At 36.3% G+C, this 26,626-nt stretch overlaps 1 protein-coding gene across 9 annotated transcripts in view; it reads right to left on the bottom strand.

The window, feature by feature from the left end:
• Positions 1-26,626, bottom strand: part of LOC139471713 (vesicle-associated membrane protein 3-like) — a 31,004-nt gene extending 4,378 nt beyond the window's left edge. The window contains exons 1-9 of one of the 9 annotated variants that reach the window (XM_071254189.1): positions 26,531-26,626; positions 24,124-24,153; positions 21,224-21,271; positions 16,814-16,825; positions 12,865-12,937; positions 11,885-11,963; positions 10,149-10,228; positions 9,326-9,377; positions 2,777-2,804 (exon numbers count right to left, since the gene is read on the bottom strand). In XM_071254189.1, coding sequence (XP_071110290.1) covers positions 2,779-2,804; positions 9,326-9,377; positions 10,149-10,228; positions 11,885-11,963; positions 12,865-12,937; positions 16,814-16,825; positions 21,224-21,271; positions 24,124-24,153; positions 26,531-26,532 — 402 coding nt within the window. In that variant the 5' untranslated portion in view covers positions 26,533-26,626 and the 3' untranslated portion in view covers positions 2,777-2,778. Of the gene's footprint in view, positions 1-2,776; positions 2,805-5,191; positions 5,216-8,623; positions 8,676-9,325; positions 9,378-10,148; positions 10,229-11,884; positions 11,964-12,864; positions 12,938-16,813; positions 16,826-21,223; positions 21,272-24,123; positions 24,154-26,530 lie in introns of all 9 variants that reach the window. The other 8 variants (XM_071254191.1, XM_071254184.1, XM_071254183.1 and 5 more) reach the window with 8 other exon arrangements.

The following is a 26,626-nucleotide window of genomic DNA, read 5'->3' as shown; positions in this document are numbered from 1 at the left end:
AATGTTTTACATCAAATTTGCAATTAAGGAATGGTGTTTTGTATTCAAAGTGCAAAGGAATTGAACAAGGAAAACAGTGAATTCAAATTGCTTGGAGTGAATACTTCTAGACTGATTTTGTCTGTGGAGTGTTCATTACCTTGCAAGAACAAGATGTCTTATCACTCAACAGTGCATAGGTGCATAATAATTCCATTGTTGAGAATGGATCTTGATTCAAACCATTGTCACATTTACAGAAACTTACTGGTACAAACAGCAAGATAAAATAAGTCATACTTCATAAAATTGTAATAGCAAAGCAATGGCAAATTATATTCTTCATGTGAAAAGGAAAATTCAGAGGTAACAAACTGAAGATCCCTAGACATTCATTGCATGAGAACATGCAGATGTCGACAGTAACTTTATATGTTGTTTCTATTGGGCAATTCTTTGTGGCAATGAACACTCCTCATTCTACTGCATGTAAGATAGCTCATAGTGTACAGCTACATCATGCACATGCATTAAGGAATGTAGGACTGAAACCATGCCTATAATTTTCATATTCAGTATTCCTACTCAAGCAATTTCAAACACATCACAAATCCAGTTATCTCCCTTCACTATCAAGTTATCTCCCTTACACTATCAAGTTATCTCCCTTACTTAACACTATCTTCAAAGTCATCAAAGTAAAATCTAAAAAGATTGATTTATTTCAAATTAAATATATTTATTTCATGATTTTCTATAAAACAGGAGGAAGGAGGGATATATGTCAAAGGTAGGGCACTGTGAAAAAGTAAGGGTTAAATGCAAAATAGGTCTGGGGTGCTTTCAACAATTATGGAAATCCATTTAAGCAACAGTGGGGTTTTTTAAACATTGTTTAAAAGATATTTTGCAGAGGACAGTTGTCGTCATTCACAGCTTCTGAGATTATCAAAGTTGATCATGATAATATTCTAAGAGGGGTGTGTTAAGCTCATTTTTATGCATCTTCCAGAGGCAAGGGAGTTAACTGATTCTAAGCTGCAATAATGGAGATATATTTTGGCTTGACATCTGGTTCATAAGCAACACGGATCTCAACATGCAGATTTCGGTTGACTGCAGGATTTGGAAAGAATATGTATAGAAAGATGTTTACCGTCAACTGGGCGTCAACAGATATTTTGCAAATCTTTTCATGTTTCTAAGAAAGGTGCTCAAATGATTTCATGCACTTTGTGAGGAAAGGCACGTTTTATTTAAATACAGCTCTTGATTATCAATCTGATCGTCTTGACTGGGCGCCACCATTTTGTTTGAAGTAAATGCAAGTGATATGAGAGGTAGAATCTGATTGGTCCAAAGGAGGGGCAAAAAAATAACATAACTCACAATAGCCACTGGTTGCGCTATGATCGAGCCCAGAAATTCCAGCCTAGTTTGAAGTTAACTCCCTTTGGAAGATGTTTTTATGTGTGACGGTCATCAACTTCTTGCTTTTAAGAAGTTCAATATTATGAAACTCAATACTCTTAAAAACAATCACGCCAAAACAGCACTTACAATTTAAAGAGATGGAACTTTTGAAAAAAGATATTTTTAATACCGATTAATAATAATTATTAACCTTTACTGAGCAATTGATTTAAATGGAATTTTGCAAAGGTGCGATTGTTTAAAACATCTTATGCATTGTCCAAAACTACTTTGGTAATATTTAAAGAAACAACATACAGCAACATAACATATTGCATTCCAATCCTAAATGTGCAAATTCCATTACAATGGTGCAACAAAACATTATGAAGAAAGCACATTCTCCATTTGTGCGTTTCATATCAATTATTCTCAAAAGAATTACTCGCAAAATATGGTTCAAGTACGAAACTGTCAGTAATTCTGGGGAAGGCTTACAGCCATGCAAACCTTCATACCTTGAATACCATATTCAACAGAGGAGTTGAACAGGGGAGCGCTCTTCCCCTTTTCCTATACAATCACTATGCCTGTAATTTTGTGTTTTTACTGAATGAGAGTGCCAAGTGCATGCATCTACATTCTACGTCATGCAGTTGTGTGGTTCTGCAGAATGTTGCTTCATAATAGCAGTTTGATGCATCAGCAACGTGAAAGATATGTTCTACAACATATGACACTTCAATGAATCATATGTCTGATATCAAAGAGGCTGAAGTAACCAATGCCTACTGACTGCAGACAGGGGGATCTCTTCCCAGAGGAAATGTTGTTTTTTCTTTGTGAGGACTTACTTCCAAGTGAACTTTTGTGCCACAACAGATTTCATACTTTAAAATAATTATTGAAAAAAACACAATATGATGGTAAGAAGTTTGAAATTACACCCAAAATAAAAATAAAATTCCAGAGTCAAGTTTACATTTAAAAAAAAATCAATTAATGACCTCACAAGATGTATTAATTTATTTTCCAATGAATGTGTGAAGAGGAGACCTTACATAACTGCACTTTGATTTGTAACATATATTTTAATTATTTATCAAAATTGAAACACAGACCTTTCCTCTTACATGTCTTAAATAGAATATTTCATGTCATACTTGTTATCGTTAATTTGTAATCGTATCTTTATTCAAACGTATCCCAAGCTGCTAAAAGAATATTTTGATCTTCTTCTTGTACGTTTTAGTTCAGGTTTTTTTAACAATGGTGATACTTGCAGATATCTGGCCTGAAGTAAAACAGTTTCTTCTACCATGCATGGTTGCTCGCAGTGTAATAAGAAATTGAAAAGGAAGAGAAAAATTGCAGGCAAAAGTACCCTTAGCCGTAGTTGGTGACAAAATACACTAAAGGGTTTGGCATGGGGAGGAAAAAAAGAGAGAATTAATGACATCACATTTGAATTCAATCCTTATGAAAGTACAAATCATGTGACAGTGCAATAATCATAAACTTATTCAATTTTTTTAACATACAATTTGCAACTTGAAAACATCAAAATTCTGATCATCATCACATGGAAGAGAACTGTGACATGATCAGACCTGAACTCAATTTTAAAACACTATTTTCAGAATTAAGATTGGGACAATGTCTCAACCACATACCTTAGCAAAAATAATGACTTGTGTTATATTCTCTCCTGTATAGTAAAAAGGTGGCTATTTCGATTCTCATCTTCTCATTTCTCAAGTTGATATGCATAATTTCTGAGAGACAAAGTGTTTTCTCCTATGTGCAAATTAGTCAAAATGACTACTGCAACCAAAAAACCAAAACTGAATAACTAACAATATAACTTTATCATTTCAAACAGCCATCAAAACATCTGAAACATTGTACCCTATTAAAGCCTTTGGGGTCCATGACCTGTCCCTCAGCATGTACAAACTGCTGACATTGACATTAGTGAGTGAGTGAGTTGTGTTTAACGCCGCTTTTAACAGTATTCCATTTATATCACGGCGTGTCAGCTTAATGTGGGAGGAAAGCCCTAAGTGATGCAGGTCTCAGACGTTTACCACTTCGGTGAAACCCATGGGCACGGGTATAGTGCTGACAAACCTAGAAACATAATCGGGGCGAACCGGGATTCGAACCCACAATCATAGGTTTCTGGCATGCCCAAGTGGCGCAACTCTGCACAGCGAATCGCGGCGCCTTAGACAACTGGGCGACCCGTGCCCCCGACACTGACATTAACTGCACATGCTGACAACAGAGCCCCTACAGGAATCCCCTGAATACAAGTCTAATTTCTTTACTAGTCAGAAGCCAAGGTGTAGTAACCTGTCCGTAGGTAACAAGAGTCCACATACTAACAGTAAAATCCTCTAAAAATAATGCCAAAACACAGATTGGGCTCGAAGACTCCAAAGTCTGGCATAGACTGGATAACAGACATTGTTGGATATGAATACAATTAAAAAATCCTGAAACCTTGGCATTGAAAAGTTGATTATAGCACTGTCACATGCTGCTGAAACAGAGTGGGTTGATAGTGAGGAGGGGGCAAGTCCTTCTGTGGCACAGCAGAGAAGACATTTGTAGTGACTGTTAATATATACTGACAATGTGCTGATGACAGTAACACCCATAAGCTGAAATAGGCTTTGTATTGCTTGTGCTAACTTTAACAACACGTGGTGAAATAAAAATATTTTTGTTCCAAATCATGTTTTCACACAAAACTTGTGTCTCTTCGTAATGTTCATCAATGATGAAATAGAATCTTAAAACCAAACTCTTGCCAAATCCAATTTCAGTCTGCGTCTTAAGCCAAATATTGAAACATGTCTTCCTCAGTTGTAACCTCATCAAATCAAGAAGAAAATTGTACAAAAAGACAAGACTAGAGGATTAAATTTGTTTGCAGAGACTGCCATAAGGAATATTCTCTATTGGTCTGAAGACCCTAATAATTTCTGAGTAAACTATGTGTGTATTGAAGTCTTTGGTATGCATTGAGAAGTTAGAAACATGCCAAAACATGAAACCTTTATGAATAACAAAAGAAATTGATGTCTTAATATTTTTGTAATATCTAAATCCTGACTTTGTTTAAACAGGTGAATGACAATGTAACACTTTGTGAGTGCTCACAAGATACATATGTACTTGATCCACAACATTGATCCTGTCTTCTACAATGTATCTGTCCCATAACCAATAAAGCTTGGTGGTGTGGAATGGACATCTAGGTACAATATGTAATACACAACATGGATGTATGGGTACTTGACTAACTACACCGCATCCCCAGGAGGGCTCTTTAACACTGCATATAGGATATCCATGTATATATACACATACATTTCCAGTCAAGAAAACATATTTATATCAGAAAATCTTGTAAGGATGTAATGGTGCAATGATACTGTGATACACAGCCCATAAAATTGGTCACTGATGGTGTATTGAATGAGTCAGGTTCCACCAAGGAGCCTACACTGAACATTACATCATAATACACCATGGATTGATGCATTAAATCAGCACCTGTAAATCATGACACAATAATTTAGATAACAATACATCCATAGCAATTTAGAGTAGTTTCATGGTTATTATTGTAGATACATCAATTGTCGATTGACACATCCAGACTATAACCATAAGCATGTGTACTGGGAAAGTAAGCTATATGCATGGTATATCCTGTATGCATGATATATGTGATATCTAGACAGTCACAGACAGTAGCTAGCTACTGATGGTACAGTCAACGATCTACCTGCTCATTACGAAGTTGCCCACACTGCCGACAGCATTAAGACAGAAATGTGTCTCTTTAATTCTAATACAATAGCAATTTCTGATAATGTATAAGTGAGATGCTAACTTTAGAATCACACAATTGAGTTATGCAAAATAAACATGAACAATAAAAAAAGGAATTTCTCATATTATACCTATGAATCATTTCACTAGTGTTTTCCTACAGAAACGTGTAAAAGCAAGAAGCTTTAAAAACTATACAAAGATACAGGTTTTGCTTGTTTTATACAGTGTTCAAACTTTCATGTCTCATGCTGTTGTTTGTGTATGAATGAAACTTCCTATCCTGGATCATTAGCTGGGGTTGGTGTGAGCCTACGTGGACGACAACAGTGGTGAGCATGACCTGACTTCATGATAGCACCAGTTCCTTCCTGTGTGCTTTTATTTTGGTGCGTATATAGAGAATCTCACCAGAGTGTCTTTTGATATCAAATATATCAACACGAGTTGATTAAAGTGGAAAAATTCCAAGGCTTGCCGAGGATTTTTGCCACTTTTATCAACGAGTGTGGATATATTTGATGTCAAAAGACACGAGGGTGAGATTTTATTTATCATCCAACATCATTCTTCCGACTTTTTCAGTTTGTAGACAGTTATAAGCAGTGTCTTCAGTGTAAAGAGTACTGCTTACAGCTTCAGTAGCAGAGCCATTAGTGATGTCATTTGATTGTGATGTCATGGTAACCAGTGACATCACAATGGTCTGCAAAGCATTGTGATGTAATTTCATTGCAGCGATATCTACAGTGTAGATAGGGAGCCAGTGGGAGCCAGTTTTGGATGATAAATAATTGGCTCCTTTTTTCAAGACTGGAGCATGCTATTTCAAGGACTGATTTGGTATGTGTTGTAGTGGTACTGAAAGTGCTTACGGGATTAGCCATGAAGGACAGTTCGTGCTCACACACTCTTAACTGAAATAAAACAGCTCTCATGTGGCAGGTGAGCTTATGTGTTATTTTCAAACCAAGCGAGTGAGTGACTTAGGTTTTATGCCACCTTAAGCAATATTTTTTATTTCATTTTTCTCTACGACCTTACCATGTGTATATGGATCATATATCATGTGTATATGGATCATATATCATGTGTATCATAAGACTAATACAAGTTTGTTCATAATAATTAGTAGCATCATAATCTATATCAAGGAAATTTAAACTGGTGTGGGAAAAAATAGAAAACTCCGAACTGGAACAGGCAAATCATTTCTATAGAGAAGTAGTAACGAGCAAATGGGATCTTACTTCCTTAGTAATATTGCAGCAGTATCATTGCTACCTCTTAAGTGTGGTCTGATCTGATGATGATATTAGTCTGCACTTAATACCTTACTGAGGGCTCTGTTCCACAAAGCAATCTTAGCACTACGACTGTCAAAAGACTTAAGTTTGTTTGTTTGTTGTTTAACGCCGCACTCAGCAATATTCCAGCAATATGATGGCGGTCTGTAAATAATCGAGTCTGGACCAGGCAATCCAGTGATTGATATCATGAACATCGATCCACGCAATTGGGATCGATGACATGCAACAACCAAGTCAGCGAGCCTGACCACCCGATCCCGTTAGTCACCTCTTATGACAAGCATAGTCGCTTTTTACGGCAAGTATGGTTTGCTGAAGACCTATTCTACCCCGGATCTAGCACTAAATTAAGTAGGTAAGTGCTTAGATCATGTTGCAAGACAAGGTACAGAACCTGAGTCTAGTCAAATTTCAGTCAGGGTCCTGAACTCCTGAACCTTGCAATCATTCAGATTGAAAGTTTTGTTGGTCATAAAGCAAGGCTACAAAGCTGGTTCCCAAGCCTTGGAGTAGCCATTTAAAGTTGAACTGACCACTCCTGGAGACTATTTTGCCAAAGAAACTTCCCAGAATGTTACAGAGTTGAAATTGAATCTACAATGCTGGGTTCAAACAAATATATCCATGGTAAGCATCAGACCAATCCAACACTATGAATATCATAAATTTATGCTGAAGTGTCGGGGTTACAGCAGTAAATAGAACTATGTGGAACCCAGCCTCAGTCACTTCCTTGCAAGACCTGATTGCAAGCAGCATCCCTACTACACTACAAGCTGATGACCCCTAAATGATTTCCTGTTGACAAGCAATGGGCAGCTACTGGACAGGGCCCTTTTCCACAAAGCAATCTTCAGACTACGACAGTCGTAACTCCCATTCTTTAACATAGATTTACGATTGTCGAAGCACTGGGATCACTTAACGGAACAGGACCCTGTTCTATTTGGAGTTTCAGGCAAAGCAGGACACTGAAGTTTGTATCTAAGGGTTGATACAGGATGACTAACAGAATATGATTGTACAATTGTTTTGTCATGATTGTTACATACTTTCTCTGTAAGATATCTCTCGTAATAGCCATGAAATTATCCTTAAACATGCAAAAGTAAATACTGGAACATTTTTCAATTTTCCTGTAACAAATGTGGTTACACCTTGACCTGCTTGATTGCATGGGGAGCTCTTCAGTTTATACATACCCCGGTACTACATTTGTGACATCTGAAAGTCAAGAGATGTGTGCACATCCAATTCCCTTTATCTGATTGTAAGACACTGATGTCATACTATATCAGTCTTGACTGATATCAAGCCTTGCAGGTTCTCCTTATCATGCATCATATGAAAATAACTTCAGATCCATCCACTCGACGCAACTTTCTCCATCACCAGTTTCAAAAACACACAAACTGACTGTTGTCAACCTACCTTTGACATGTTTCAAGGAAAAGCAACTTTTATTTCATCTTACTCAGCAATTATCTCTTGCTCCCAATAAGATCATGGGAAAAAGCACATTGTGCCGCAGCGGCTATTCTCAGCTTTTTGCAGCAAAAGTTACTGCCATGAAATGTTTGTCTTAAAATTCCAGCCTTTTCTACTTACAAATCCCATACATAGATCAAGATGTGACATCTTGTCATGATAAGCAGGCTGTATATAACATTTGGTCTCAACCATGGAGGCTATCATATGCATTTAATAGACCTAAAACCAAACATGCAGTTCATATGACATGGATAAAAAAAAGTCAGATAAGTTTCTTATAAAAAGTACTTCAAATAAAACTAATATGGGCCAAATGTAATATTTACCAAGTGTGAGAGACACTACTAAAATCATGATATTTTTGGAATTTGTACCCAGAGGAATGACCACAAATAATTTCTAATATAAGTTCAAATCAGCTGACTGCAATTTCTCCATTTTTTTCTTTAGATTTATTTACAGAAAAGGCTGGATGTTTAAGAAGCAAGAATATACAATTAAACAACAATATTGTTCGCAATGTTACAGAATACAAAAAGTTAGAAAGCAACCAAACCCAAAATACAAGTAAAACAAAAACTTACCAACAATGATAATGATTATCACTAGAATTATAGTTATAAGAATAGCCCACATCTGGAAAAGCAAGATAATGGTAATGTGACAGAAAAGTGAAAGAGACATAACGGCACAATTACTATACTAATCACAACAGTCATCAGGAAACTCAGATGCAGGTGAGACAAACTACAAGGACTAACATTACAATCTATCTTCCACATATCATGTTTTCACAGATTAAGGGATTTCATTTTCCTGTCCCCTTTCCCATAGGTATGACTTAAGTCCACTTGTCTGAGACATGCTAAATAAAGGCTAGTCATTTCCTTGTGGACTACCACATTTACCTTTAGGTAGATGGCAATGATGAAGTAATATAATAATTTTTTTGGACTAGCAAAGAAAAGAATTATCAATTTCTAACCCTGATAATGACACTCTTGCACGAGCAACAATCAAAGAGGTTTTGGTGAAAATCTCCAATGACGTGCAAAGGGGGACTGGGAACCTTTATTTGTGTGAAATGTCTTAAATATATTTCTTATTATGCTTAATCAAGGACATCCAAAGTGACACTCATTTATTCCCTATTCTTGTGCATAAAATCTGAAAACATGGTATGTGTACAGTAAGTGATTAATCTGCAACTAAGGAGACTGCATAGATGTGCTAACGCTTGACAACATCCACAGATCTGGCAGAGGTAAGCACTGCCCCTCACTCACCAATGATTATGATTACAATTACAGCAACAATTGATCCCAGGATTATCAACATCTGAAAGTTGTATACAAATTACAGCATTTATCTTCACACAATGTGTAAAAAGAAACCAAATTTTCCCTTGAAATCTATATACACAACAGTGAGTGAGTATGGTTTTACGCCGCTTTTAGCAATATTCCAGCAATATCACAGCGGGGGACACCAGAAATGGGCTTCACACATTGTACCCATGTCAGGAATCGAACTCGGGTCTTCGGCGTGACGAGTGAACGCTTTAACCACTAGGCTACCCGACCACCCCATATACACAACAGGAATTCTTAAAGTGACATTTAAGAATACATTTCTAATATTAAAAATCCCAAATAGCCTGTTCAGGGCACTTAATATGGAATTCCAGATAAATCCCTGGAAAATATAACCTTCTTTCAGTTCAATGTAACTCTGATTATGCAATAGTTTGGGAGTTAATGCCTAACATCAAAGCCAGCAACACATCTCTCTTCATCACAGAGGCCTGCAAGTGACTGAGTCAGGTTCACACTGCTTTGAACAGTATGTCATTCATAAATCAGTACATCAGCTTAATGTGGGAGGAATGCCTGAAGTGGCCCAGATTGTAGCTGTTTACCACTCTGGTAAAACCAATGAGAATGGATCTAGTGCTGATAAAACAAGGTTAATAATCAAGGCTAATCTGGGATTAATAGCTATGATCAGCCGATCTCGGCACAGCATGGGGCCATATTTATCACAATGACACGCTACTCAATGAAACCTTGCTCGTCAAAAATATTTAAGTAGGTCAGGGTAGTTCTTTACCTTACAATTCTTCCACCAATATTTTCGTTTGAGTTTACCAGCACTAGCTTCAAACTGAGACGCTCCCGCCTGTAGTGCATCTGTAACAAAATGCATCGCAAAATGAGTGGGATACATGTATAACTGGGCCTCCGAACTAGTTTCCAAATGTAATAAACATGAAAACACATACAGGTAAATTGATCTTGCTTGTTTTAAAGACCAGAACAACTGTTAAAAGGCACCACTTCACAACTAGACCTGTATGTGCCAAGTGTGCTGAAGACATATTGTATGGTTTTCCAAGATCGACACCTGAAACGAGCACAACCCCCATCTTAAGTCAAAGTCAAAAGTTTGTTGCCAAGATAAATATTTTTTTAAACAATCCCAAACTATAAAAAGGCACCAGTTCACCACTAGGCATATCTATGTGCCAAATGTGGTAAAGAACTATTGTATCGTTTCTAAGATCTGCTTCTAAAACAACATCTTGCACAGAGGGAGGGATGCACCGTTAGGTCCTTGTAAAAATCCCAATATCAAAACTGAAAGGGTGATTCACATGCTCAATCTGATCAAATCAACTGCATTAGGATAGAGTATTTTTCTTGAAAAGAATCTTTGGCAAAGCATTTTCAAGATCACGAAATCATTTTCATAAAGATTACGAGAAAAATCTTCTGCATTTAACATTATCTCAATGACATACATTTTTACACAGACTGTTTTTTTCTAGAAATGGTGCAACATAAAAATGTTGGAAAACTTTCGCAACAGATGATGAAGTTTGCAGGTGAGTTAACCAAAGAATTAAATCGTGCCAGAGGGGTTTCCAACCTGTGATTTAACTATAAGTTTTATGGTCCTTTACCTCAGCTATTCTGAACTGGGTACTTCCAGAAGCACAGTAGTAAACTGCAAGGTCTCTGTCAAGACTCCTTTCAAAATAACATATATTTTCTCCCATTTAGAATAGCTAAAATTGTTTCACACTTGAGCTTGTAAACACCATGCTTTGATAAAAAATAAAGACATGTTACGCTCCAGGCCACAGTCAACACTTACCAGTAGCAAACAATCATTGGAAGGGAGATAACTTTGTGGTTACTGCCTTGAAATTTGCATTGAAGTTGTATACAAATTGTCTTTACAGGTTAAACAGATTTTTTCAAACTATGAAAGAATATATATTGTTTTGAGGTCATGTACTTCATATGGGATTAGTAGTAAAATTGAAAGACTTCTTAAGGTAATAGCCATTTTCAAGGCAGAATCTGAATCCAAGGCTTTTTAAGAGACACCTAAAAAGGGGCTTTGGAAGCCTGTGCAAACCCAACTACCGTATTCAACGTAGTAAGCGCCCCGCTCTAATAAGCACCCACAGCGATATTTGCTTATATATTGGCAAGTGAACAATCCCAATTAGCACCCCTTCCGATTGATCAATGTACACAAGACTTATTTATTCATGTATAATACACACTCATGTGTTATATGCATCCTTAATTATGGGCAATTAAATTCTGGAAAAATATATCTGTCGTATATAAACAGTCAGGCTGTCAGCATAAACCACAAAATTTATCTTTCAACTCTGTTTTTTCCACCAAAATATTATTCTAATAAGAGGCCCCTATTTCTAATTTTGAGAGTGCCTGGGCCCTTATTACGTCAAATACGGTAATTCTGATCTTGTTCGGATGTACTGACATCTAATGACTCCTGGTCTTGATTGATAAGCCAGACATACATACCAGCTCTATCATCCAGCTCAGCTATTTTGGAATCCCTCTCAAGCACCTTGTCAACATTCACTCGCATAATATCCACAACCTGAAAAAAACAAACCAAGCATCTTAAAATAATACCGAGTGCATTACAGTTAATAAAGCTGACAATCTATGATTCTTGTTGACACGAAGCTTCATAAAGATAAGTAATAGTAATTGCCAGCTATAGCATGCACATTAAGGCAAAATTCCAGCATTCTCACACCAGCCTGCAAATAATATTTGACCCATTTCCTCAGGGTACAATGAGATGGATTCAACCAAGTCTGCCCACTCGGGCTATTTAGCAGGGTTAGACACCATTGGTCATATCCAACTAGTCCACAGATATTTTCAGACACATGGTTTATGTAAAATATCTCATTCTCTTCAGATAAACACCAGTCCCTCTAGACTATGATCCCAGATTTAGTCGCTTCTAATGAAAATAAGAAGTTGCTGGAAACCTATTCTGTACTGGATTTCCCATGGGTTTTAAACAGTTGTTGATTCTATATCTCAAAAATACATTTAGCAGCTCTGGTATCAATTATGATAGGATTGACTTGGTATCGGATGTTGTACTAATCATAACAATCTGGAAATAATACACCAGACAAGCCAGGATGCCCTGCTTTTGCCCAGTATGAGTGAGTGAGTGAGGCTTAACACCACCCTTAGCAATATTCCAGCACTATCAGGGCTAGGGACACCCAAAATGGGCTTCACACATTGTACCCCTGTGGGGAATGGAACCAGTATGGTGAGTGAGTGAGTTTGAATTTAAGCCGCTTTTATCAATATTCCACCAATATCGCGGCAGGAACACCAGAAATGAGATTCACACATTGTACACATGTTGGGTACCAAACTTGGGTTTTCGGATGACGAGCGATCGCTTAACCACAAGGCTACCCGACCGCCCCTGATCCAGTATGGTGAATCTGCAAGCATTGATGCCATACCTCATCCACCTGAGCTTGCGTCTGTTGCAGCCTCTTGCTCTGCTCCCGAGGGGGGCCGCCGGGTCCACCTGACCTGAAACCACACAGTGCACCATCAACAATCTGGTAGTTGCTACCACAGAACCATGGACAGTGCCATGAAGAGAAACTGAAGTTCTGAATATCTACCTCAGCAACATGATCATAAAATCTCAACCTCAATGTCATTATGATCAAGTTACAATAGAAATAAGATTTATTCATGGGTAAAACACATCAATATCGGAACATGTATTCAACATTGTATTCAAGTATTCTACTTCTATAATTAACATTTCAATTCATAATGCAAACATCTAGTAAACCACATAATGTCTACCAGCCCAAGGGGAACTTTGCCATTGAGGGTATACTGATGATAATTTGTATTGTTGTTAAGTGGATGTAATTAAATACAATAAATTATTTCAGTCAATATTTTTGTGGCATCATGTTTTTATGCCTTCTTGTTACTTGGTATTTAATGGGAACACATATGTATGAGACACAACCATTGCAAGGTCTATTATTACACTTATCAACAACTATACATATTTGCAAAAAAGTTTCGAATATGCAAAATGTGCATGAAAAAGTTAAACAATCTGCAAAACAAGTGCATATGTTCATAGAAAGACAACTACCTGTTCACACAAATGCAACTTACCCCATCCTTGAATGTCTGTATAAGTATGTTTATCAAGAACTACTGTGTGCAATGATGTAAGTATATGCATATGCCAAAGCCCATAGGATAAATATGTTCTACCGGTAAAAGGATTTTCTCACCAATCTAAAGGAATATTTAGATCAATCATTTATACTCAAATATATTCAAGTTAAAGAAATACCTAACAACCGGTCTTAAATTTCACAGGGATCTCACTTCACATATCTCAGGATGAAAATACTGTATTCCATGTATATTTATTGCCATTCTCAAAATGTAAATGTTTGTATCAATCAATAAAAGACCTTATATGATACTTGCTTCAAGTTACAATGTAATGGAATATATCGTTTGCACTGATTCTCCTTCAATGCACCGTTTCTGTCCTAATCTTAAGTACACTAGGGCAGCAGCCTGAAAATCACCGAATCATTACCAGCAAACTCCATGGCTGTTCGCATGAAGAACAAAGTGGTTTTAAAAATGCGTTCAAGATTATTTCACTCATGGCGGTTTAAAAATGATAACACACTTAGAAACCAGTAAAGCAGTTAAACATGGACACTCAATCAGAGAGTCAGGGTCGAACCGTCCTTGTTTATCCTCTTAATGCTGAACGTCAGGCAAGGTAACAACAAGTAACATCTTATGGTATGACGTGGCCGTGGATCAAACCACTGACCTTCCGCTCCCTGGGCAGTTTCTTTCCACGAGGGAACTAAGGCAGCCTGTTTTTCAATGAATCTTGACTGGACACACCAGTGGCTGATAGCACAAAGAACAATCCATGCCATAGAGATACCACGATCATCAAATCCTCATTTTGGGTGTCTTTTACTATTCATGGAGACCTATTTTGTGCTGGTCTCTACACAGGGACTAAATGATCTGCCTTGAGTTTTCAAAAAGCAAGGCGATTAATCCACATCGCATGACAAACTTGCCATATGTCACTTCATTTAATTCGATCAATTAATTCAAATGCAATAAAACAGTTGAATAACAGTAGTTTCACATGAGAATTGTCATTCCTTTATAACAATAACTTGTTGGAATGACAGCAAATATCCCTGACTCAGTATTACAAGTTTTGAAAGACAATGGTTCCAGTCCTATACAAATGAGTCACTCATTCCTGACCCACATCATCAGCCAGAGAAGACCCAGCTCATCACAACTTCTAAAGACTTCATGCAGATAAGAAAATGAAAAGGCACATACATGTCACTCTAAAAGGGCAGACAGCTACAAACATCCAAAAAGGCAATATGACAAATCTTGATGTGTGTCATTCACAGATTTGGTTGGAAAGTGATATATGCATCTGCCAGCTATTATTGCTTCTGGGTTGATATTCAGGCCATATAATCTGATGACGCCAAGCACCGATTGGCTTGGGCTTAGCTTGGGTCCTCCCTAAATGGAGCCATTAGAAGCATCATTATCTTCACTTACAGTTAAATGTTCAAAATGTCATGGCCTCCATCAACAAATTATTTCTTCTTTTTTTCATAATGATGAATTATAAATAAACCATGCTGTAATTTAACCAAATTTTAACCACATGAGCAATAAGCATCTTTCAGCCAATTATTACTTTCAATGAAACGTGCATAATGAATGACCACCTTGCAAATAAAAACTCATTGTTAACATAATGCTGTTAACATTTGGACACCAATTCAATGGCCATATCAGGGATTTACCTGGGTTATTTATCTTGGTGGCAAGGGGACTAAAGCCTTTAATTGAAAAGGCCCAGGTTAAAACATGTATCTTACCATAAGATTGAACATGATACAGCGGGGGACACCCGAAATGGGCTTCACACATTGTACCCATGCCGGGAATCGAACCCGGGTCTTCAGAGTAAAGAGCGAACGCTTTAACCACTGGGCTAACCACTCAGATAATTAATATTTTCAAACATCTATGATCTTCAACAAAAGCTAATATTACACATGGTCATGTGAAATGAATCACAAACGTGAATATTATTAATTCTATGTGTAATGAATAGCTCTACATGATGCTAGTGTTAGCACAGGGGTCACAAAGCAAATATTGCATTCACCTCAAGCAGTGTCATATTGACACCAGAGCTCTTATTGGAATAACTGAACTGCCATCAGATAGAGTGAGTGAGTGAATGTCGTCTATTATCATGATTATGTAGCCAGTAATACTCAAGCCTTATATTACAGACTGATTTAATAGAGCCTGGACCAGGTAAACAAGTGATTAGGAGCAGTGACCCAAGCCATCACGTCACAATGTCACACCATCAGCAGACGATCAGATTGACATGTGCCATAACTTTCACTCATGTTCATAACTCTCAACATGTCAATCTGCTCTTCCTCTGCTGATTGGTTGCCATCACTATGTGCCGTCAGTAATGAGCATGAGTACAAGTTATGGCACATGTTACTGGTTACCTTTATCAAATCATGATAAAGTCTTTTACCTTTCATAAGTTATAATCATTTTTGAATAGCATTAATCACTGTTGTATTGAACTCTTACTTTAGGCTCCACCGTGATATTGCCGGAAAATTACTGACTGCATAGGTAAGGGAGAATTCACTCACTCTCACTTCAAAAACTCCTCATTACTGACATATTTATAAAATAATTTAAAATTTTACACTGTAGTGTTTGCAATCGGGGATCTATTCTATCCCAAAATCACCGCATTGGTCACTTTCATAACCCGAGAGTAAAGATATTATCCAGAAACTCAGTGAGTGAATACTATTTTATGTCCCAAGTCAGTAACAGTCCTGCAATATATAACAGTGAGAAGTGACCAGACAAGCCAATGGTTGATAGCATGACCAACGATTCACTTTATCGTGGTACAATGACACGCTATCAGCCAGTCAAACTGTTATCATCCAATGCAGATTTTAATCGTCACAAAAATCAGCGATCATTTGCATGCTGCCACACTGACCTGCATTGTGATACTGGCATGGCCTGCTCAAAGAACCCCCACTATAGACATAAAGGTCTTCACTGCAGGTAATGACACCGTAGCCACAATTAACTATCAAGTAACACCAAATTGAATAGGTTGAATATGCAGTACTCAATCTCATCAGGAAAATCACACAAATCTTTGTAAAGTGCAAAAGGCATGACCCGTAAGTGCCATTTGAGCCATGCAATCAACTGCAAAGTGACGCTACGCTATTGGCAATTAGAATCACACCAATCAAGATCGGTGGAGAGAAATATCAAGCTGAAAATACAACTTACTCCATGGAGGCACTTTAAAATAAAATCAAAACATATTGTAACATAGAAATCAGCTTTGGAAGGCAGTTTCTGAGAGGAAACATGTACTGTTAATTTGTTTTTCCAGCACAGTGTCTTATTTGGTTTACAGATGAACTGGTTCAAAAGTTTGTTGAGAAAAACATCCTGATTGCTATAATATTTCAGTGAAAAGATTAAAGATATTAGTGCTAGAAACTAACACTTTTAGTCAACACGTCCTTATGATGATAAAATATGGCAAACCCTTCAAAAATGGCAAATTTCTACTTATCCTAATGACTCCTTATTAACTGTTGGGCAGTTTGGCAAGGGCTTCAGTACTAATGCCAATAATTATCGCTGCAAACAAACTATTCATCTGCACAACCAAATTATATCTTATGTAGTAACAAATTGCCTGTTAATATTTCTGTTTTTGAAAGCATTTAGCTCTGATCTTGATTGTTCTTTAACAGTGTTACAATTTGGCACTAGTCCTGTTGTAATTGCCAAACAGCCCAATAGTTAAGGTATGACAAGGATTAGTTTGCCATTTGCCATTTCAAGGGTTTTGCTATATGTTATATTATAAGGCTTAATGTAATAAAAGTGTTTCTACCGCTGTCTTTACGCTTTACCACTCATGAAAATGACAGGCAATGACAGAATGACATTTAACTACAAATCATATATTAAACATCATGATTAAATACAAAATACCGGACAAATTATTTCATCAACAAATGAGCTTCATATTAACAATATACAGAAAGTGCAGACAGAGAACATCCACAGAGTGCTTATCTTCAATAGTTTGTGCCCCGAGAAACAGAGAGCTACTGGACTGGACAACAACACATTGGCTGACAACCTGAGCCTAGTAATAATCAGATTTCAGTCCATCTGCAGTAAATGAGGGGGTGAGTTGGGTTTAATGTTACATCAGTTACAAAGTAGACAAAAAGTTTATGGCAAATAACCTCTTTATTTTTCTGTAATCGTGACATTTCGGGATAGATCATTATTCCGTTGTCAAGATAGTCTTGCTTGACAACGGCACAAGGATGAATGCTAAAGCGTCACTATTACAGAATAATAAAGAAGTTATACATAATTTTTTTTGTCTCCTTAGTCATCTGTCAACTACGAAATACCTATAAAAATCAGGTCAGGTACATCTTTGACGAACGACCACAGTGACATTAGTCATAGGTATTTATCACATTGGTGAAACCCTTAAGCTCAGGTATTGAACTTGAAAACCAAGTCTCAGATTCAAACCAAATCAGCTTATCATGCCACATGGTCTTCAATTATTCTCCTCTGACACTGCTAAGAAATAGAGTGATTATCTTGATATTGTGCTTCTTTGGATGATGAATTTGACTAGGCAAATAAAGCAAGCTTGTTTAAAATGAAACCACTTCAAACATTATTTCTGCTCAATTCTGAAAGCTCAATATATATGATCTGAGAGCTTCCTTCCAAGTAGGTTTACCTAATGATGTATATGACATGTATGATGGACAATTTTTCTCAAATGGATTTGAGTTATATTGCTACACTTAAGACAACTTGGTGCAAGGTAACCATGGTCTGACTAATAATAATCATGAAATTTCAGTTTTCAAAAATCAGATTCCATAATCGATAATAGCCAATACAACTTCATCTAAAGTAACACTTTTTTTATTTCTTGGTTTACGGATTTCAAACTCATTTCAAAAGTGAGGCAGGCCAATTTTTTTAAAAAAGAGAGAGAAAAAAAGCCTTTCACATTTTTTTCACTTGAATTTTGTCCTAAAAAGTTAGGTAGGTGTGAAAAAAAATATCCTGGAGTAAAAAAAAAGTAAAATAAGATTACTGCTGTGACACCAAATTCCAGAGACTCTTGTGTGATAGATGAAGCCAACATTTATCAATGAAATTATCTGCTTGTAAAACACCTTTGCTATTACATGTTTGGCCATACACTATTTGAAAGGTCTAAGTTATCCTATTGTTTATAAATATAAAAGTTATGTGTATTACATTATTTAAATAGTTTATTAACAACTTAAATAAAAATAATGTAAGCTAAAACATTCATAACATTCACATGGTCCAGATTAAGGACCATTGAAGTGAAAATTTAAAGACTTTGGAAAATATAAGATTTCACAAAATCCACTTACCTATTCCTTCCTGCCATGTCAGTATACATTAAAAAAACTCATATTGTTTCACTGACATAATCTGCTACAAGCTTTGTGATTGGTCAAATTTAAGCAGCCAATCAGACTTTGGCGAAGGGTTTCAGTTAAATCATGTTTTTCTGAACGTTTTAAGAATGATATCGCTATCTGTATTAAAAATATGGAACTTTATGGATGTATCATGATATAACATTTAAACTTAGTATAAATGTTATATCATGTCTGGGAGATTGATTCCCGTTACCTTAGGCTGGCATCTATCTAAAAAGCTATGACTGAAACTACTGATATTTTCTATTTTACCTGATGATATGTATTACTTGCTAAACTATAATTATATGAAATGTTGTATAAATATTACAAAATGATATCTTATAAAAGCCCTTGCTGTGGATCTTATTATTATATGAAAACTTAGTATAAATGTTCTTTCATGATAGATGCATAGTGTTAGGTTACGAGGTGTGACAAAGATTTCTTATGCATGTTTTGGCATTAAAGACATTGTGTCCGAGCCGAGATATCGAGGTGACGAAAGCCGAGATGTCATTTGAAGGACATTACACGCGATGCACAAAAAGATGGAAATAATAACTTAGAGGTCAAATTTTTAGATATCTTTTATTACTTCGTATAGTATATTCAAAGATTTGCTTAAAATGTCTTTATTTTGCTGTTTGACATGTTCAATGAGGACCAGTTGTCAAAGTGTCTCCAAGAATTTTATTTTCAATAACATTGGGGGGAAATAGTGTCAAGTGAATAAATTTTTAATCTATAGATAAAAATTGATAATATCAAATGGAATACATATTTCAGACATTGTGAAATGTGACAGATTTAATAAATGAATGATATGACAAGTAGGTTAATAAATTTATAAACTATTTTGACGTGACTCGTGGCTTCTTGACCAGCCAACAATGTTGAAATAGTTAAACCGTTCACCACTCAGCTTTGCGTTGACAAGCTTTGGTGGTATAAGAGCAGGAAGCAAGAAATATCAGAGTGACTTCCCTTTGCTTTACACTCAACGAGGAAATGAAATCTTTTATTGCTTGAACTTTTTGATGAAAAGATCGGGGTTAATTAAAAAAAAGGGGTAATTTTCATATTCATTTTTGTTTAACATTTGAACTTTGAAAGAGCAGCGCATCCGTAAACCGAGAAATAAAAAAAGTGTTGCCAAAAAAATTCAAAAACATATTAATTGGTAAACACTGACACAGAAAATACACAAACAAACATTTGAACATTTGCACAAAAAAACATCAATAGTAAATAAAACATCTGACACCAGTTTAATGCTGTACAAATAATAAAATTTACATTTACATAAGGCAGTATAGTATATCAATCTTTCTTTTCAGTCAATTCTCACAATATAACCTACAACATATACGGTATCTGTAAACACAAGCAAAATGGCATGCTTATTCAAATAGCCCAAGGCCCTCTTGTACAGAACAGTTTTAACACATGGAGACATCACCTTGATACAAGATCAAAGCCTCCTGATGGTCTCCTGTCAGTTAAAACTTTTCGGTGCAAATGGGCCCAAATAAAACATGAATCATCCTCCTCCCTGGTTGATTATGCTGAAGCCATGCAGGTTATGAGAGTGATGAGAAGAACAGAAGAACACTAACAGATACAACACAAGTGGCCTTTTTATCAACCATTTTCCTGGGAATCTAACTGTCTCTCATATTTCTCCATTTATCCTTGCCACACAGTTCACACAAGATTCATCTAAATATTTGTTCTTGAATGATAACGCAAAAGTACAAATGATGCTTTTCTTAAAGATCATTTATGTAAACAATAAGATCAGGGGTAAAATAACCCTGAAAGAATATGAATATTACCAGCTCAATTTTAAGAAAGTCCTGAAAAGCATTATTAGCGCTAAAGCTGTAAGCAGTCCATGGTTATTGTTAAAATAGATGTTTTGAGACAGTTAAACGAGACATTGGTTCTGAAGAAAAGCACCCTGGGCTCCTTTCCACAAAGTAACGTCACTGCTACCACTGCCAAAAGTGAATTTTAAAGTATTGGAATTACGATTGTGATTATGCAACCCATGCAAGAATATGTCCATGTTGTGTGTGAGAACTAACGCTGTGGCAAGGATGGAATTTAGAAATGGTGAAAGTTTCTTTGCCCAGGGAAGATAACTACAACTACAACGGCGACACATGTAGCGTGTACTTACGGTGGCCCCCCTGGCCCGGCTTGGGGGTTCTGTGCTGGTGGTGCAGACCTGATGTGGCAAACAAACCATTGGCATCATACATAATATATATTATTAACCAACATACCCTCATGCCTAAAACATAAATGATGTGGTGCAAATTTAAGGTGCAAAAAATGTTTCTTAAAATCTGGTTAAGTTAGGATACTTTGAGAATGATTAATGTTTACATTTTCCTGACTCTTCAGTTCAGTCTTTTATGGATTATTCTGTATCTGTTACACAATTTGTAAAACTGGTGAAAACTATTAATTTCCCAGAACATTTCAGAAAACAAATGATGGGCTTATATCAGCCATTTTTAATTCAGAGTTGGAAACAACTTTGCACTGGCGAGCACTGACAAAGTAAAAAACATTGTCAGGGTCCTCGTGAAAACTTAAATTTAGTCTACATGTTCAAGTAATCTGCAAAATATTTGCAATCCTTTTTTTGTGTGTACAATATTACACCTATCTTATTCTATGCTTACTGGTCCAAATTATTACTCGGCATGCTCACTGCTCAGTGGCTATTCCGCCTAAACAGAACCACATCATATTTGTTTTATGCCTGATATCAAGGTAATGTATACTGTCTTCAAAATTAGTTATGAAAGTTATGGGGTCCTTGTCAAAACCCTCATGGTAGGGATTGAACATTTAATGATTCCCTAGATCCTAATACTGTATGAGCAAATCTAAAGGACCCCAGAACTCTTTTCATTTTGAACACTGGTATTTGTCGTAGTGAGCCATCCTTGATCATTGCTTTAAAATCAACTATTTCCTATGAATGAAAATACTGAAGCATTGGCAGCACCATGCTTCTTGATGTCCAAAATCGAGCTATCCCTTAACTCCACCAAAACATTTCAAGAAGATTCTGTAGACAAGCATTGGAGAACATATCACCATATCCTAAAACTGAATAGAAAAATCCACAAACTTTGTCATGTAGATACTGCAAACAAAAATATAACTACCTCTACATAAAACTTTCAGATTTTACCCCTTGATGTTAATACTGTAAGTGTTGACAAAAAACATGCTCGAGTCTGTTTTCCCCGTTTTACTTCCTGTCAGTAATCACATAGCAAATCAAAATAGGCGCATGCCATATCAAGAGTGTCAAAATTGGTTGAACATGTTGAAAAGAAGTGTACAAAATGCAAAAGAAAAAGTCCTGAAATGGGTAGGTATTTCAAGGAAATCATCTATTCGTCTATTTGTTATATGTTTATAATGTTTGGAATTCGTAAAAGGTAAATATTTGAAAAGGCTAACAATCTGAACCATAGAGACAATTATTCTCAGTCTTTGCTTCAACCTTCGACAATCAGAACATAAAGTTTGCAAAAACTGATTTTCAAAATATAATGTTAGCAACCAATATGTCACTAGAAATTGGTATTGATGCAAAATGATACTACTGAAATGTAACAAGGAAACAGATTCCTTTGACAACGTTGACTAAATATCAAAGTGAACATAAATTAAACTTCCTGATCATGCTGATGTTAGTACTGTTTTGACATGTTTCTTCTCTTTGATTTGTTTCATATCATTTTGTTGCATTCATTATTTATCACACTAGTTGGTGGACCAAAGTGTGTGTGTATGTGTCTTAACGCCACACTCAGCAATATTCCAACTATATGATGGCTGCCTGTTAATAATCAAGCTTGGGCCAGACAATCCAATCATCAATATCATGATCATGATGAACCACGCTATCGTGGTACGAAGATATTAAATCAACAAAATCTACCTGGTCACCCCATCCATTTGGTCACCTGTTACGACCTGAATAGGTTGCTTGGGACCAAATCTAACCTAGAAACCCCGCAGAGATAGGGATATGGTCTGTACCCAGAGATAAGGAATATCATAACTGAAAACCACTGAAAGTGGGATAAATTTTGACACTTTAACATGATACTTCTCATCCCTGCATGTCCAGTGTGTTAGTGTAACTTAAAATTCCTTAAGTCACGTACTCGTCTGCATCAACGTCACAATGGAAATTAACAATATGCTAAAATAAAATAATGAAAGACAAAATGGCAAATAGGTAAATGGCATGAAAATAACAAAGAAACTGAAAATCAAACCAGTATCATGAAGCCAAAAACATAAACGTAAATAAGTGCAATCGGTCCAAAATTGCTTTTATAAAATACTCAGGAAAAGCTGGATAAACGGCCTTAACCTCAACATTAATTATGCATATCAAAAATAGAAATGTCATAAAAATGTAGAGAGAAATTCAAATCTATCTCCTTAACCTGTTGAAATAACAAAGAGAATGATATATGCCTAATGAATGAAGATCTTCAAAAGGAAAGAACATCAAAACCCATATCCTCCAAATAATAGGCTCTGCTCATGCAATGCTCAGAGTCATGGCAGAGGGACAAAAATATCAGAGGGGTTCCAACTGACAAATCCAAAGTTTTTCCCTTACTTAATATGTTAAAAGGCCAAAGTTTGCCAAATGCTCTGTGCAACTTTGCTAAGACTACCATGGTCTACCAAAGAGTATCTTGATAAGCATTAATAAGTGTAGCAGCAAGTTAATCATTCTTATTTACAAATCTTATTCTAACTGCATTCATTAGATTCAAATAATGAACAAAATCAACAAAATTAAACATAACTATTTTTATACACTTGAACATTTCAATGTTTTGATAATTTGTTCCAACATTTGATTCAATAATGCTGATTTTGTTTAAATCAAAGCTGCAGCAGGTACGAATCAAGAGTGATCTCCCTTTGATCACATGTTTTCCCCCATGTTCTGTGTCTTCATTTAATATTAATAGCCATACCAAGAATTGTCAGTTGAAAGCCCCCTGATTTAATTTCTCGAAATTATACCTTACTATTACATAGGGATTGTCTTCCGACCTAAACAAGTTGAAAAAAAGACATGTTCACTTCGGTGCTGTCGTTTTAAGAAAGTTATACATCATTCACGTAGATTCTGAGATGTGCAATGCAATATTTCATTTTACATGTAAAAACATAATTGGATGACAGTTTTTCTGTCATGAAAACTGTAATAAGGAATAAATTAAAACATACTAAGCAACATAAAGTCTTCTGTCTGATTTCTGAAATAAAATATAATTACAAAGACGTCAAACTCAGTCATACATATACAACGATATATGATATGATAATCACTAAGCTGAAATATGTCATATAAAAAAAATTGATACAACATGTTTTGACTTTATAATCCTAAGTCCATCATTCAGCCAGATCATATATAATTGTTGTCTAGAAACAACTCATAAAATGGATTTTGAGAGCAAACTTTCAGAACTATCCTGCAGTACATCATTACATACTTCACAACTTTGACAAATCACATAATGGGTACACATGAAAATGTATTCCATCCATTGGATCATTGGCTATGAAAATGGTCACACTAATCACTGCCCAAAAAGCTGAAATTGTACTAATTTGTCTCACAGATATACACCCTCACATCAAGGCCTTTTGAAAAGGATCAATCAATAAGTGACTCACAGCAAAGTTTATGAATCATGCTTCATTAATACTTATTTTGTTCTTTTTCAAAATGAAAAGGACCTGATTGAGTGAGTTAGACAATATGTCGGTTATCACTGCTTGTCAGCTTGACATGGGAGGAAAGCCAGAAGTGATGCAGGACTTAGTACTACTAACTATATTGGTGAAACCCACAAGTACAGGGATAGTGCTGACAACGCCAGAAACGAAATCAGGGTGAGCCAGGACTCAAATCAACAATCCTAGGTTTCTGACATGTCTAAGCATGCTAAGAGAATTGTGTGCTTTAAGACAAGAACGAAACTTCGGACGTGTGGTGAAAGTTCCTGACTGCTCATGTGAGTTGGAGGGCATGGGTTGCAGCTTGATGGTCAGAGATTCATTCCGACAACTGTCCCCTGATAGCATGTTCAAACATTGTCATTGGTCTATCAGAAGCCATACATTCATCATTGCAAAGCTGACATGGTAAGGATGTCATCTGTGGGATGACTCCACGCCCTGCTACATCTGTTCTGCCTAAGGAATGTTTTCTTAAAACTCAAAGAGTTCTTTTAAATAATAAGATATGTCAGGGGTAGACACCACTGGTCAAATCTAGCTAGTCTGGAGCTCATTTCGGACTGGGGGGTTATGGAAAATAAATAGATTTTCTTGAGGAAACAACTAGTCCCAATGGATTTTCACTCAATTCAGGCTTACAGACAAGCGGCCATGTTTACCCCTGCACGTTAAGTGGTTCATACAGGCATATATTTGTTGAAATGCACACAGGCTAGGGCAACAGCTTGCTTTGTAAAACATACTACCCAGTAACCTTAATCAAAGAACTTATGCTAGCTTTTCTCTTGAGGTGATTTAGATCTTCCCTTTACCCAATGTTTTACACCATAACACATTCATCAAAATATGAGGGCTCCAAATTGATGCGAGTACTTCCGGTACAAGTGACCATTTACTTGTGAAACTGCAATATATGGCCAGGGGACCACATAAATTATTGCTTGGGAGGTAGAGGGGCATTTGCCTTGACATAGGGTCAATTACCCCAGGGTTCCTGACAAAAGCACTGGAAACACTGTTTAACATGTAATTATTTCACACATACATTTCCTCCAAGAATAGTGGTAAAATGACACAGATAACTTATCAATCTCTTTGTTTAATGCTGCGTGAAAAATAGACTTATATGTTTCTGATGCTACTTATAATAAGGCCAAGTGACGTGGAACTGACAATGGTCCTGAACCAAACAAGAATGCTATGTCGATATTGTACATGACATATTTTCATTATGAATACACCATTAGCGGACTCGTTTATTGCCACGAAAACAGTGAACGATATGACCTACGATGTCTTAACATCAAGATAGTCGCAATATTACGAAGCAGATCTAAATATTTCGACAGGGCTAATGTTAGGCAGTTTCCTTGATAACTGGAATCTGACGCAGGCAGTCAAAACGTCTATTTGTATTCTACATACATTTCATAGATTTATCATCATATTAAATTCTTCATTTCAAACATAAATGTCGAAACAGTACTGATCTAAAAAAGAAAGATTGATGGAGTTATTTGATACCGTCATAAATGATGACAACATGGTCTGTCAAAGCGGAAGCGATGTTCTGCAATCTGTAGCAATGTACCTCGGCTAATAATATCCTTTTCTTTGGGTTACTGTCGCAATATCAACTCAATGCACGACTGAATGAAAAGAATACTTCAAATGCACTTACATAGTGGCTTATAATTCTAATTTCAATCGTCGATTTGAAGATCTAAAGGAACAACGGGAACCTGCTTCTCAGATGACTGCTGCACAAAGATGGCGG

Source organism: Haliotis cracherodii, unplaced genomic scaffold, assembly GCF_022045235.1.
Source record: "Haliotis cracherodii isolate W230 unplaced genomic scaffold, xgHalCrac1.p SCAF_23, whole genome shotgun sequence".
Classification (NCBI taxonomy): Eukaryota; Metazoa; Mollusca; class Gastropoda; order Lepetellida; family Haliotidae; genus Haliotis; species Haliotis cracherodii.
Note: the sequence above shows the minus strand (reverse complement) of the source record. Positions and strands in the feature narration are given on the sequence as shown.